General features: G+C 48.0%; 2 protein-coding genes and 2 non-coding genes across 5 annotated transcripts in view; all 4 read right to left on the bottom strand.

The window, feature by feature from the left end:
* Positions 1-647: 647 nt before the first annotated feature.
* On the bottom strand, positions 648-719 carry TRNAC-GCA (transfer RNA cysteine (anticodon GCA)). Its single transcript has one exon. It is a non-coding gene; the product is annotated as a tRNA-Cys (tRNA).
* A 206-nt stretch (positions 720-925) lies between these two features.
* LOC127538565 (collagen alpha-1(I) chain-like) lies at positions 926-3151 on the bottom strand. The gene is made up of 2 exons (XM_051962373.1): positions 2514-3151; positions 926-2258 (listed from the first exon to the last, which is right to left on the bottom strand). Exons 1-2 carry the CDS (start codon positions 3149-3151, stop codon positions 926-928), a joined length of 1971 nt encoding a protein of 656 aa, XP_051818333.1.
* On the bottom strand, positions 2393-2464 carry TRNAC-GCA (transfer RNA cysteine (anticodon GCA)). The gene has a single exon. It is a non-coding gene; the product is annotated as a tRNA-Cys (tRNA).
* A 4475-nt stretch (positions 3152-7626) lies between the features above and the next one.
* The window catches only part of LOC127564203 (zinc finger protein 777-like), a 29918-nt gene continuing 22329 nt past the window's right edge, over positions 7627-15215 (bottom strand). For both annotated transcript variants that reach the window (XM_052000612.1, XM_052000611.1), the window contains 2 exons: positions 9945-10193; positions 7627-9351 (listed from right to left, as the gene is read on the bottom strand). In XM_052000612.1, coding sequence (XP_051856572.1) covers positions 8117-9351; positions 9945-10193 — 1484 coding nt within the window. In that variant the 3' untranslated portion in view covers positions 7627-8116. The remainder of the gene's footprint in view (positions 9352-9944; positions 10194-15215) is intronic.

Genomic DNA, 15215 nt, shown 5'->3' with positions numbered 1-15215 from the left:
CAGCAGCCCCGCGTCCGGTGGACGTCGGAAGGGCCCACGGTCAGCAGGGACGACGGCCTACAGGCGGACCGCCGGCACGGGCTGCGGGACAACGTCTCCCGGGCCAAAAAAAAGGTCCCCAAAAGGCAGCCTTGGCCAGCAGACAGCCCCACAGGAGGGCAGGCCCCGGAGGGGGAAAGTGGGCAGAAAGGCAGATCTTGCATCCGCAGGCGGGCGCGCGGGTCCTGGCTGCCCCGATGCCCCTGAGGCCCCACGACCCGGGCCCAAAGCAGCGGGCTAATTGCTCTTGGAAGCAGCGGCCATGCTCTTGGGGCTTGTGCAGCCGTCGCCGCCGCCGCCGCCAGGGGCTCCGGGAAACAGCCCATCGGAGGTCAAGTGCGGGAGCGTCCTGCCCGCCCCCCAAAAGTGGTCGGGAGGAGGGGTCCTGAGGACTGGGGAGCCCTGGCCAGGTGCTTGCCGTTTCAGAGCGCCCGGCAGCGCCCCCAGAGTTCAGGGCGTTCCCTGGGCCCAGCCTCCGGGGGAGGGAGTGTGTGTAGCAGGCTTAGGGCTGCTGTGGCTGTGGGGTTGGCCAGGGCCGGGCCGGGCAGGGACTGGTTAGGTCAGGAGGCAGGCAGCAGATGCATGGCCTAAAAGGTGAGGCAGCTGGTAGGGGGCACCTGGATTTGAACCAGGGACCTCTTGATCTGCAGTCAAATGCTCTACCCCTGAGCTATACCCCCTTCCCCCCAGGGATGGCCTCGATTAGCACCTTTGCAAGCTGCGCCACACCCAGTGCCGCTGGATTCCAGAGGCCTTGCCAGTGGCTGGGAGAAGCGAGCCCGGGGCCCCGAGCCCGGCCAAGGGGCCGCCCCCGTGGCCCGCCTGCCGTGCTCCCCGACAGCCCACAAGCGGTCCTCCGGCCTCTCCGGCTTCCCCTGGCAGAGCCCTAGGGCCCAGGCCCAATTTGGACCACTCCCCAGGCAGACAGGACTACCGCGCTGCCCGCAGCCCAGGGGCCCGAAAGGCTTCCCTGGCCCGTCCCCGAGGTCAAGCCTTCCAAGGCTGGCTGAGTCTCGCTGGTTGCCCGTGGCCCGGAGACGAGGGCCGGTGCCAGGCTGCCCAGCAGGGGCGGTCCGTTTGCGCGGGAAAGGGCCAGCACGGGGCCCCGCTGACCCCGGGCAGCCCGCAGCAGGCGTCCCGCTGACCGACCGAGGATCTGCCGTCCCGCCCCAGGCCCTTTGCAGTGGGCTGCGCGGCTGCCCTTCCAGAGCCCGGCCCCGCCCTCGTGGCCGGCGCGAAATGGGGCCCCACCTATCTGCGCAGGGGCAGAGCAGGCCGGCCGGGCCTGGGGGGGGAACGCTGGCAGGCCGCCGCCCCCAGCTAGAAGCAGCCCTTCCGAGGCCCCCTTCGCTCCCGGCTTTCCGTCTCTGGCGGCTGCCAGGCTTTTTGGCCCTCGCACCCTTTTGGGCGGCAGATCTGGTCCGGGGACGGCTGCATTAGCTGCCTCTGCCACATCAGGGCAGCTCTGTGGGCGCGAGCCAGCGGCCCGGAGGGCCCAGAGGCCCGAAGGCCGAGCCGGCAGGTCGGGCGTCCCGGAGTCCCGAAGGCCGAGCCGGCAGGCCGGGCGCCCCGGAGTCCCGAAGGCCGAGCCGGCAGGCCGGGGGCCCCGGAGTCCCCCGTGCGCGGGTCTCCGCGGCATCCCGGAATCGGTGGCGCTCTGCGGCCCCCCGAGACCTCGGGGCCCACGGCTGGCCCAGTCTGGCCCGCAGCAGCCCCGCGTCCGGTGAACGTCGGAAGGGCCCACGGTCAGCAGGGACGACGGCCTACAGGCGGACCGCCCGGCACGGGCTGCGGGACAACGTCTCCCGGGCCAAAAAAAAGGTCCCCAAAAGGCAGCCTTGGCCAGCAGACAGCCCCACAGGAGGGCAGGCCCCGGAGGGGGAAAGTGGGCAGAAAGGCAGATCTTGCATCCGCAGGCGGGCGCGCGGGTCCTGGCTGCCCCGATGCCCCTGAGGCCCCACGACCCGGGCCCAAAGCAGCGGGCTAATTGCTCTTGGAAGCAGCGGCCATGCTCTTGGGGCTTGTGCAGCCGTCGCCGCCGCCGCCGCCAGGGGCTCCGGGAAACAGCCCATCGGAGGTCAAGTGCGGGAGCGTCCTGCCCGCCCCCCAAAAGTGGTCGGGAGGAGGGGTCCTGAGGACTGGGGAGCCCTGGCCAGGTGCTTGCCGTTTCAGAGCGCCCGGCAGCGCCCCCAGAGTTCAGGGCGTTCCCTGGGCCCAGCCTCCGGGGGAGGGAGTGTGTGTAGCAGGCTCAGGGCTGCTGTGGCTGTGGGGTTGGCCAGGGCGGGCCGGGCAGGGACTGGTTAGGTCAGGAGGCAGGCAGCAGATGCATGGCCTAAAAGGTGAGGCAGCTGGTAGGGGGCACCTGGATTTGAACCAGGGACCTCTTGATCTGCAGTCAAATGCTCTACCCCTGAGCTATACCCCCTTCCCCCCAGGGATGGCCTCGATTAGCACCTTTGCAAGCTGCGCCACACCCAGTGCCGCTGGATTCCAGAGGCCTTGCCAGTGGCTGGGAGAAGCGAGCCCGGGGCCCCGAGCCCGGCCAAGGGGCCGCCCCCGTGGCCCGCCTGCCGTGCTCCCCGACAGCCCACAAGCGGTCCTCCGGCCTCTCCGGCTTCCCCTGGCAGAGCCCTAGGGCCCAGGCCCAATTTGGACCACTCCCCAGGCAGACAGGACTACCGCGCTGCCCGCAGCCCAGGGGCCCGAAAGGCTTCCCTGGCCCGTCCCCGAGGTCAAGCCTTCCAAGGCTGGCTGAGTCTCGCTGGTTGCCCGTGGCCCGGAGACGAGGGCCGGTGCCAGGCTGCCCAGCAGGGGCGGTCCGTTTGCGCGGGAAAGGGCCAGCACGGGGCCCCGCTGACCCCGGGCAGCCCGCAGCAGGCGTCCCGCTGACCGACCGAGGATCTGCCGTCCCGCCCCAGGCCCTTTGCAGTGGGCTGCGCGGCTGCCCTTCCAGAGCCCGGCCCCGCCCTCGTGGCCGGCGCGAAATGGGGCCCCACCTATCTGCGCAGGGGCAGAGCAGGCCGGCCGGGCCTGGGGGGGGAACGCTGGCAGGCCGCCGCCCCCAGCTAGAAGCAGCCCTTCCGAGGCCCTGTTCTCTCCCAGCCCTCCCCATCCTGAGCACAGCCCTCAGCACCAGTTTGCCCCACTGCCCAGGCATAGAGGAGTACCAGGATGTCCGCAGGTGAGGTTTCTCCTAGGTCCCACAGCCCTGTCCCAGAGGTCATGTGTTGCAAGGCTGGCTGTCTCTTGTAGGTTCTCTTCACCTCTGAGGAAGACCCTGGGAGGGCTGATGTAGTAGGCGTGGTCCTTTTTCCCTTGAATGTGCCAGGGCTTGGAGTATTTCTTTCCTGATCTATCTTAGTTGTGAAATATTAAAGCCTTATTTATGAAGGATCTGCTCCTTATTTTGTTTTAGTCATGTTCTTTTGTTGATTATTTCTTTTCTTTATCTCTTTTATGTTGTTTTATTATGATATGGTTCATATATATATATATTTGTGGATACTCCTTTCTTTACATCGCAGTTCTTTTCCTTTTTAATCCCTTTTGAGGATAACATTTTAAAAAAGTCTTTCTGGGTTTCTAATTCCCCCTTTCCTTCTTTTCTCCAAGTGTCTATATTATTGAAGCTTTTACCCTCCAATTCCCATATGGGCCAGCTTATACATTTTAATAAGTTGTCTCCCTGATTGTCTGTTTGTTATTGAGATGCCAAGTGAATAATTAATTGTTCTTCACATCATTTTCCCAATATTAGTTTCCTTCAATAGTGCTGAAATTGTTTTTAGCCTTTTCCTTGTACCCTGCCCTGTGGAATTTTGCCCTGCAACAATGGACCTTCTTAATAAAAACAGTTGTTTTTTAGGTAATTTGGATAAACCTGATTCACCTTGTTTGTTCAGGTCAGCAAATAGCACTATCCAGGACCCCTGTCCCTGGCTTGGTGGGAACCATGGTATGTTTTTCTGTTCAATGTTTATATTAGAACTAATTCAGCTACCACTAACTCTCAGATTGGCTAAAATGACAGAAAAGATAATGATGAATGTTGGAGGGGATGGGGATAACTGGGACATTGATACATGTTTGGTGGATTTGTGTTTGCATCCAGCCATTCTGGAGAGCAATTTGGAAGCATGCTCAACAAGCTATCAAACTGTGCATACCCTTTGATCCAGCAGTGTTATTACTGGGCTTATATCCCAAAGAGATTTTAAAGGAGGGAAAGGGACTCGTATGTGCAAGAATGTTTGTAACCCTCTTTGAAACTGAGTGGATGCCCATCAATTGGAGAATGGCTGAATAAATTGTGGTATATGAATGTTATGGATCATTATTGTTCTGTAAGAAACAACCAGCAGGATGAATACAGAGAGGCCTGGAGAGACTTACATGAACTGATGCAGAGTGAAATGAGCAGGACCAGGAGATCATTATATAGTTCTACAACAATATATGATGATCACTTCTGATGGGCGTGGCCATCTTCAACAATGAGATGAACCAAATCAGTTCCATTTGCTCAATAATGAATATAAGCAGCTACATCCAGTGAAAGAACTCTGGGAAATGAGTGTGAACCACCATATAGCATTTCCAATCCCTCTGTTTTTATCTGCTTGCATTTTTGATTTCCTTCTCAGGTTATTTTTACCTTCTAAGTCTGATTTTTCTTGTACAGCAAAATAACTGTATAGAGAGGTATTTGTATTTAACATATACTTTAATATATTTAACAAGTATTGATCTACCTGACATCTGGGGGAAGGAGGGGAGGAAGGATAGAAAAGTTGGAACAGAATATTTTGCAAAGGTCAATGCATGCATGTATCTTGTAAATAAAAAAACTATATTAAAAAGAACTAATTCAGCCTGTAACACCTGAACTAGAACTTTGTATATATATGAGACACTTTAGTTTGCTGCTGGTTTTTTAAGACTAAGTATGTCTGGTTGTTCCCAATAAAATATGTTTTCACTGAGATCTGATTTGCTTCTTTAAATTTTTTCCTCAACACATGGACTGATACTGATTCATCTTCATCAGCACATCATTAATATTTATACAATATTTATCTCACAACTCCACTTTGAGGCAGAAGTTCCAAGCATTATTAATCTCTTAAAAAAAAAAAAAAAAAAAAAAGGAAAGTGTAGTTGAAGAGCTTTTTTTTTTTTTTTTAAACCATGCTCATATATCTTTTCAGTTGGTACCTGAGCCTGGATTCACCCTCAGGCATTCCGAATTCCCAGTTAAAGTTGTTTCACTGAAAAACTCTCTCTCCCCAAATTGACTGCAGTATACCTGAAATTCAGAAACCATTAGAAATTGATTCCTATGGGTTAAGGCATTGTTTTTCCAACACCTGCTTTAAAATGAAGCCTTTCTTAGGGAAGAAACACCTTATACTACTGTCATTTCTATAAGGAATAATCTCTCTCAATCAGAAACTAGCTTGCCGTAAAGTATGAATTAAGTCATGTCCTGGTGGGCACAGGAGTTGGAGTTTCATTGTGGGGCCCAGCAAGAGAAAGAAATGAAGACGGGGACATTGTTTGGGGTATGGAGTTGTTTAGGTTGAAGAACATCAAAAGAGGGGAATGTTCAAGAGGAAGGAGCTGGAAGAAAAGGAAAGACAACTTGTATTTCATCATTTTTTTTCACAGTTTCAGCCTTGCAGGTAGTGTTCATAGTTTATGAATACTTCATTTTTAAAATCTGGATTTTCTAGAAGAACCCAGCCTCTGGAAATGCTCACTTATTTCCAGAATGTCATGACAACTTTAGGGATCAAAGTCAGTTGCTCTCAGGATCTCTTGGCTTGGCAGCAGTCCAGGGTTGCCAGAAAACCTCAGTCCAGTTCTGGTCTCAGAGGCTCTGTTTCCTTTTCTGTCAGCTCATCATAAAATCTATCTTCCAATATTATAAGGATGAAATGAAATTTTTACAAAGCACTTAGCACAATATTTGTCACTTGCAGGTACTTAGTAATGTCATTTCCTTCTTCTGGTTTGTAAATGAGGAGGGTGTCTTAATTTTTTGTATGTCATGGTCCCCTTTGGCAGTCTAATAAAATCTACTGGCTCCTTCTTAGAATGATGGTTATAAATAATTGTAGCAAATTCTAAATTATAAAGATTAATGAAAAAGTAGTTGTTGTTTTTTCCCCCCGAAGTCAAATTCACAAATCCTTTGAAATCTGTCCACAGACCTCTTAACTCCAGCCTGGCAGAAAATGTTTACAGACCCTTCTAGCTTTAACACTTTATGATTCTGTGTCTCTATGGACTTATCTCCACCCAAAGATGTGCAGACTCTGCCAGCAGAACTGACATAGAGTGCTGACTTCTGGTTGTCTGGCTCTTCCCTTTGGATCATTCAAGTACCATGGACCAGAATTCTCAACAGCTTGATTTTTCTGTTTTCTCCAAAAGCCCAGTGCTACTTTGTGTTAAATTCCATTCATTCATGCAAAAATTATCTCACTAGCTAGATTTAAAATTCCTTGAGGGCAGGATTTGTGTCACAATTCTTTGTATTGTGTACCCAGTCTAACATAGGGTTAGGTATACATTCAGGGTTCAGCTTCATGGATGGTATCTTCACACTTACTTCCTCATTCCCTTATCTTTGGCTCATCCCTTCATTATGTTCTCTGTATAAATCATTGTTAATGGCCATAATGCCTTACTTTGCTTTTTAAATAACCTTCCATTCTCTCTTGGCCTCACTTTTTGATAATCTGTTATGTCCTTGGGTCTCAGTTTACTCACCTGTAAAAAAATAAAATAAAAGGAGTGATTGGATTTGATGTCTAAGGTGCCTTCCAACTCTACCATTCATTTCTTTGGCTTGTCCCTTAAAATTTAGCTTTTCTAAATCAGTCCAAAGTATCCTATCCTCCCCTCTGTCCTCCCACATAGATCAGATGCCAGACTGACAATTTAGTACTTTTACTGCTACATGTGGACAATCATTTTTCCTTTTTTCTTCACTGCTTATTTATCATTTCCTTCCATTTTCACTCACCAGTTCAATTCAGATGGTAAGATGAGGCAAGAAAGAGACTTGGTGCTACCTTTCATTCATATCCAAACTTCTTCACACTGGCAGTAATGATGCTGTCACAGAGGCAGCTGTGCTCAGTCCCCCAAGAAGGGACTTTCAGTTCTGAAGGAAGCGTATTTGCCATTTTACTTTCCACATCCACCCTTGAAGCCCTCCCACTTAACTCCAGCCAGCCTCAGTTTTCCCTTCCCAGGGCCCTACGCCTTCTTCAGCTAGGCAGCCAAAGTGCATGGTCTTAGTCATTTATAACCTTACTGCTGTTTTCTGACTGTTCCCTCAGACTTATTTTCTCAGGATGAGAAGATAAGCCTATAGAAGGCCACTCCATCTTAAATTTCTGGCATACTTTATCAAAAGGCTGAGCACTGCGGGTGCCGGGAAAAGGTCAGCTGAAGACCAGACGAACTGACCCCAGGCGAGCAGTGACCGTGACATCCCATCCCATCCTCCAACCAGTCCCACTTCTCCCCCCAAAACAAAATAAAGCAAAAACAAAAACAGCAAACAGGAAACACTGGTCTTTTAAAAATTACTCTATTATTATCAAATAGAACCACAGTATCCAAAAGGTAATTATAAAGTTCTATCCCCAACTAAATCAACCTGCACCACCCCCAGGTGACCCCAAGAGGCCGGCAGCCAAATCACTCCCCCCGTGCTGATTGGTTTCATCCATTTTATTGTCAAGGAAATTAACAACCCAAGGGGGTTCCCCAGGCCCTCACGCTCCCCCTTGGGGCAAAGGTTGAGGGAAGGATGGCAGAGTGCAACTCGGTTTCACTACCCCCTATTTTCCTGGGGGAATAGGGATGGGATGGGAGGTTACAGTAAAGGGGTATGCTTCCCCTCAGCCCCCCGTCCCCAAGTTTCTGGGGTTGGCTCTCCTCCGGGGTGGCAAGGAGGCCGGATGGGTGCAGAAGTGGGATCTTGCCTTGTTTCCCGTGTTCCCCCCCTCCCCCAGTGCCATCCAGCGAGAAGCAGGGCCTGGGAACAAGGGGGGAGCCTGGCTCACTCTCCGGTGTGAGTTCTGAGATGGTACTTGAGCGACTGTTTGTAGCGGAAGCACTTGGCACAATGGGTGCAGGGATAGGGCCGCTCGCCGGTGTGTGCCCGCTGGTGCTCCAGCAGGTGGTGTTTCTGGGTAAAACGCTTGCCACACTCGGTGCAGTGGTAGGGCCGCTCGCCGGTGTGGATGCGCCGGTGCTCCAGGAGGTGGTGCTTGCGGATGAAGCTCTTGCCGCACTCCGGGCAGGCGTGCGGCCGCTCGCGTGAGTGCACGCGGCAGTGGTTGGTGAGCTTGGACTTCTCGCTGAAGCTCTTCTCGCACTCGGGGCACTTGAAGGGGCGCTCGCCCGTGTGAGTCCGCTGGTGCCGCAGCAGGTGCGAGGGCCGGCTGAAGCTCTTGCCGCACAGGCTGCAGATGAAGGACACCTCGTGCTTGCCCGCGTGCACGCGCTGGTGGATCACCAGGCTGATCTGCAGCCGGAAGCTCTTCTTGCACTCGGGGCAGGTGTACGGGCGCTCCCCCGTGTGCGTGATCTGGTGCTTGGTCAGGCTGGACTTGTGGCTGAAGCTGCTGTCGCACTCGGAGCACTGGTAGGGCTTGGCCCCGCCCCCGCCCCCTGCCCCGAGGCCCGGGGACTTGGGCCGCGGCTTGAGGGCGTGCTTGGGGGTGTAAGGGGGCCCGCGGTCCGGGGAAGCGTAGCCGCCGCGCACCCGGTGGATACGCTGGTGCAGCGTGAGCTGCTGCTTATGGCGGAAGCTGATGTCGCACTCGGCGCACTCGTAGGAGCCCTCCTTGATGTGGTTGCGCTGGTGGATGATGAGGTTGATCTTGAGGCGGAAGCTCTTGCCGCACTCCATGCAGGTGAAGGGCCGCTCGCCCCGTCGGTTCCGCTGCTGGTTGGCCGCGGCCGCCGCCGCCGCGGCCCGAGGCTCGCTCAGGGAGGGCGGCGCCAGGCGCTTCACAGCGGCGCGGCCCCCCAGGTGCAGGTGCGGGTGCGGGTGCGAGTGCGGGTGCGGGTGCGAGTGGGAGTGCGGGTGTGGGTGCGGGCGGCCTTCGGGGCTCTCCGAAGACACGGCCGCCGGCAATTGGGCCGGGAAGAGCCCGCCATCATATCTATCGGACAGCGACCCCAGGGCCTGCAGCTGCGGCGGCTCTTCCTCCTCGTCGTCGTCCTCATCCTCATCGTCGTCCTCATCCTCGTCGTCCTGCTCCTCGGTTTTTATCACGATTCCTTCGGCTGTGGGGGAGGGAGGAGAGGCCCTGTTAAACCCCCGAGACAGCGCCGCGCCCGCAGCCACAGACCTGAGACTGTCGAATTCTTCAGCAAAGACCCTGACCCCTCCCCCCTCCCCTTCCCAGAGGTCGCCCCCCCATCCCCCCAGCGTTCGACTCGGCCCCGAGCCTCCCCCACCGGGCTCGTGGGGATGAGGAGCTGCAGGGAAAGTCTGGCACAGATCTTACAGAGGACCAGGCCACTGGGAGAAAGGGCAGCGGGGCTGGGCCCAGGTCACAGGAAGTCTGACTGCAGGGGCGCTGAGCCTGGCAGCCCGGCAGCCTGCTCTCCGAGCAGGACCCCTGCCTACAGCCGGCATTCACATAGTTCCGAACCAGGACCGTCCTGCCAAGGCAGCATTCAATCAAGACGGGGGACATGAAGGAGCTGGCTAAATGGTCCCATCTTTATTCCTCTGGGAACTGTTGGGGAGCTACAAATTGGATGTGGAAAGAAGCGATTTCTCTGCCCACTTCTTGCCCTTCAGGCATACAAGGAGCAGCGAGTCCTTGGGGCAGTCAGTCTGGCCCTGCTGTCAGCCCTTCTCCCTGTCTTACCTGTACAGTTTCTTTGCTGCACCAGCATCTGCTTCAGTTCACTGAAATCCCTGGTGTTATCAGGGGATTCTCCAAGTCTGGCTTCCTGCTGTGCATCCGAATCAGGCTGTTCTCCACAGCCTTCCCCCAGCTCTGACTCCTGAAATCCATGTTCCTCTACTTGTCCCGCCAGTGGTTCTGGGGTTTCCAGACTTTCTGAGCCTTCATCATTGGTCTGTACTTCAATTTTTATCACAATTCCATCATGTGCTGAGAGAAAGGGGGGAAAAAAAAGCAACTCAGGGAAGGTACTTGCTTCCAGAAAGGTCAAAGCAAGAGTCCAAAGATACACAGAGATCAACTTTCAAGATATGTTAAAGATGGGAGGATTCCAAGAGGGAAAAAACAACAACAACAACAACAAAAACTTGTACAATGGTTTTTAAAAGTGGCCAAGACATCAGCAATTATATATCTATATGCCTATTTTCATTGTCTTTTAAAAAAAATTAAAAGTAATCATGTTTTCAGACTTTTTTTGATTTCTTGATTAATTATGCTAATTTTTCTTTTTTTTTTTTTTTCCTTTAAAAATACTATGTGGGATGGCTGTCTGAAAAGGCAGAGGAAGGGATACTGGGAGAAATAACAGTGAAGTAAAAAAAGATAGCAAAATGTAATTTTTAAAAAAGTAATCTGTGTGGGCACTGATGGAATCTATCATGAAACAGGAAAAGGAAGACTTTTGCACATGATGGTGTGTTCCCACTCATATAATCAACTGAGTTGAATGATCATAAAAGCCATTAAAATAATAGGAAGGCATCCTAGACAAAGGGTAGATCTTTTGTGGATGATTTATGTAAAGCAATATGACAAGACTCCCATAAGGTGAAATCATCTTCCAAAGTGGATTAAGTATACACATCTATCAGACTCATCTGCTGTAACCTGAAGTATTCTCATGAGCCCCAAACACCACAAGGCACCCCCCCTCCCCCCCTCCCGCTTCTGTTCATCTGGGCCAGCCTTCTGTATAGGCAGAGTATAGACACTATATGGTGTCTGATGAGCATAAGGAAGGCCTCAGTCCTCAAAAATATCTCCTGATTAAGATGCCACTGTCAAAGAATGATTCCTCTAGCTTCATTCAACTAACATTTTAAGTAATTACTATGTACAAAGTGCTGTACAAAGAGGAAAATAAAAACTTAGAGGAAAAAACTAGTCCTTGTGCTCACAAGTGCTTCCCAGGATTGAGAAGTATGGCCTTTCCTAAGTGCAGAGGTTTTATCAAACTGCTAACACTGCTGATTTCTTCCTCTCAAACTGGAGAGCTCTAGGGTAGCCAGAAGGCATGGGGCCCTTGGGAGGAAAGGTAGGTGAAAAGCATAGGGATGAAAGAGGACTTCAAAGACAAAGTGTAGACATCTCTGTTTTACCAGAGTTGGGCTACAAGGGCACACACAGACCATCCTAACAGCAGTTAGACTCAGTGTTTCAAGCAGCACAAAAGAATTATCTAAAAAGGAAGCATTAATTTAATTGCAAAGGTACAAATTTGGAGTGTGGTTTTGTGGAGATGTTAACTACCTTCTTCCCTACCATGGACTCCAACTCAGGCTCTGGTGAGGAGGACATTAAAAAAAATAAAGATATTTCAGAGGTTCCTACTTCCAGAACAAATCTCAGGTAGCATCATAAGGGCTGGGCTGGCTTATTTCCCCTGGGAAGGGTGAAGAGGTGCTTCAGGGATCAAGTGCCCTGAAGGGGGACATGAAAAGAACTGAAACACAGGGCATTAGAGCTGGAAAGGGCTTTTAAAATAAACTATTCCAAAATAATCTACAAATTAGGAAACTGCATTTGAAAGAGATGAAGAGACTTGTCCAGGATCCTAGTGGCCAATTAAATATCACAGGAAGGTTTTAAACTGGCATCTCTGCACTCCTGAATTAATGCCCTTTTTTTTATTGTGCCGTGCTTCCTAATCCATTTGTCATAAAAATGTTTTTATATCTTTTGATTTCCTATATCACCAAATTTCTTCCAGAATACCTCCCTATCTAGAGAGCCATCCTATATAATGAATTTTTTAAAGAAAAAAAAATCTTAGTAAAACCAGTCAATACACTGAAAAGTTTATATATATATGCAATTTACCAGTAATTGACCTTACACCTCTACAACCAAGTAAGGTGAAAATATCTTGTTATTTCTTTTGCAACCATATATTCTTTGTAATTTTGCAACATAATCTTTTGATTGCTTTGTGGTTGTTCTTCCCATATCTTTATGTTGTATAGTAGTCATTATTATGTATGTTAATTTTTTGACTCTGCTTGCTTTACTCTGTATAAGATTGTGTGAATCTTTCCATGCTTCTCTGTATTAGAGGACAGTAATATTCCATTACATTCATGTACTCCAATTTGCTTAGTCATCCACTAATTGATGGAATATAATCCCATGCCTGGATTGCTTTTCCTCCTCCATTCCCACTACTGACCTACCTGGCTTCCTTTAGATCCCAACTAAAACCTCATCTTCTACAGGAAGCCTTCCCAAATTCCCCCTTAATTTTAGTGCTTCCCCTCTCATTTACTTCCTATTAATCTTACATGTGACTTTTTTGTAGATATTTATTTGCTTGCCATCTTTCTCATTAGGCTGTGACCTCTCAAAGAGCAGAGTATCCCCACCTGCTTAGCACCATCCCTGGCACATGGCAGTTGCTTAATGTTTCTTGACAATCTGATTCATAGATTTCAGTTATTTCCTACCACAAAAAGTGCTGCTATAAATATTTTTGGTGTGTATGGAGATTTCTAATCAATGACCTCCTTGGGGTATAAGCTTAGCAGTGGAATCTCCTAGTCAGAGAGTATAAACATTTTAGTCACTTTGTTTACAGAATTCTAAATTGCTTTCCAGAATGATTGTACTGATTTAGAGCTCCACTATAGCACTAGTATTTGTGTCTTTTTATAACCCCTCTAACTTGGATGATTCCAATCTTTTATCATCTTTATTCACTTTTCAGTGCTTGAGGTACTCAAGTGTGATTCACGTTTCATATGGTGATGTTAACAGCAATTCTTTTAAGAACTGTTCAAATCCTTTCACCTTTGACCATTTTCTAAGTTTTATATTTGCTGTCTTGGTTTGAAGATAATAGGTAATTTGCAGCCTTGGATGTCCTATAGGTTCATCAAACTACACATGTCCAAAAGAAAATTCATCATCGTTCATTCAACGACTTCCAAACTGATTTCACTTCTAAAATCAGATATAAGTTCTTCCATTTGGCATCTAATTCACAACTTGGCCCAACCAAGCTTATTACATATTTGATATATTCTAAGATTTTCTCTAGCTCCAACGTTCTATAATGTTATGCTTCTGTGATGTACAATATTATTGCTTTCTTTTTGAAAAGTTTTAAAATAACTTTTCATATTGATTCTTTTTGTTTTTATATAATATTCATTTTCACATATGCCTCCTACCCAGTGAACCTTCCCTTTTTACAAAGATCTGAAAAGAAAAATACATTAACTGAATTTGACAGAATATATATTATATTCCACACTCACCAAGTGGTGCATTTTCTCACTTTCTCTTGTGGACAAAACACTTAAATCATTATAACTATACATTATTCATTTTATCATTCTTTCCATTTGCACTATTATAGTTATTAGGAATATTAGCCTTCCTGATTCTGCTTACTTTACTCTGCATCAATTCCATGTTTCTGTGATTTATGTGACTATATTATTAGCATAAGAAAATTCCCTTGTGTTCATATATCACAACTTGTTTAGCCATTCCCTAAGTTAATAAGCATCTATTCTTTTCTAGTTCTTTATGACCACAAAGAGGAATATAATGATACTTTTTGGAAGTAGGACCTTTATTTCTGTCTTTGATCTCCTTGGGGTATATGCCCCATAATGGAATCTCTGGGTATGAGGATATGAACATTTTAATTATTTCTAGAAAGCATAATTCTAAATTGCTTTCTAGAATAGTTAGACCAAATCACAGTTTCACCAATAGCATGGTTTGTCTAACACTATTTCCATCTTTTGTCATCTTGGATAAGTGCTGAGTATGAAGTAAAATCTCAGAGTACTTCTTTTCTTTGAAGACCTCTCATCATGAACTCCTTATAATATATTCCCTTAAAAATTTTTTATTTTGAATTTGAACAGGAAATATAAGATTTCTATATATAAGATAGAATCAGAAAAGAAGGTTGTATATGAAGCTGATTATAAGTTATTCAGTATATAACTTCAATACATAACTTTCAGAGTTAACAATCTTGTCTCTTCTGACTTTCTGTTCTCTTTTGTATATTAAATAACTGCTTCAATTATCACACTGTATTTACTTTTACTTTAATATTTTGGCAACTTATTACTGGGCTCCCTTTTCTTGCCACCTCCTGATCTTTATCCCCACCAATGAAAAAGAAAAAAACCTTATAACAAATATTTTGCACAATTACACATGTATAATTGCATTGAATTGCTTGCAATCTCAAGGAGGGGGCAAGGAGGGAGGAAGGGAAAGAATCTGGTACTCAAAAGTTTTAAAAATGAATGTTGGAAATTGTTTTTACATGTAACTGGGAAAAATAAAAATATTAAATAATATATTTTTAAAAAAACTGATCTGTATTAAAGCATAGAATCTTCTCAAATATATAAAAGAGCAGAACTACTAAATCAATCTCTTATGCCATAAAGCAAAAAAATCCTACAATAACCATGTCTTATTCCACACTCTTGAGTTCATCACCTTTCTGTCAGCAGGTAAGTAACATGCTTTATCATCAGTCTTCTAGAACGGTGGGTTAGCTACTGAATAAGTCTTTGTTGTTTTTCTTTACAAAGTTATTGGATAAATTCTTCTTTTGGTTCTGCTCACTACTCTGCACTGGTTAATGAAAGGCTTTATAGATTTCTCTGGTTGCTATATCACACTATGGACTCATTGGATTTGCACTCCACTAAAATACCAATTGTTTTTCAAGCAAACAACTATGTAGAATCAAGCAAAGTAATCTTCATAGCTGTATACAAAATTATGTATGTATCATTGTGAACCCAAAATCCATCACTTTCTCTAGTAGATAGCATATTTCATTATTGGTCCTCTGGAATGATGAATAGTCATTGTATTAATCATAGTTCATATAATTGTCAAAATTGTTTGTTTTTTCAAGGTTGTTTTTATTGTATTCATGGTTAATGTAGAGATATATAATTTTCCTCTAAGAAT

This window comes from Antechinus flavipes, chromosome 5 (assembly GCF_016432865.1).
Source record: "Antechinus flavipes isolate AdamAnt ecotype Samford, QLD, Australia chromosome 5, AdamAnt_v2, whole genome shotgun sequence".
NCBI lineage: Eukaryota > Metazoa > Chordata > Mammalia > Dasyuromorphia > Dasyuridae > Antechinus > Antechinus flavipes.
Note: the sequence above shows the minus strand (reverse complement) of the source record. Positions and strands in the feature narration are given on the sequence as shown.

Excerpts from the sequence above, each read along its gene's own strand:
- LOC127538565 (XM_051962373.1), bottom strand. The coding sequence starts at position 3,151 with ATGGGGAGGGCTGGGAGAGAACAGGGCCTCGGAAGGGCTGCTTCTAGC. Across the intron at positions 2,259-2,513 it reads CTGGAATCCAGCGGCACTGG|GCTGGGCCCAGGGAACGCCC; the intron begins GTGTGGCGCAGC and ends CCTCCCCCGGAG.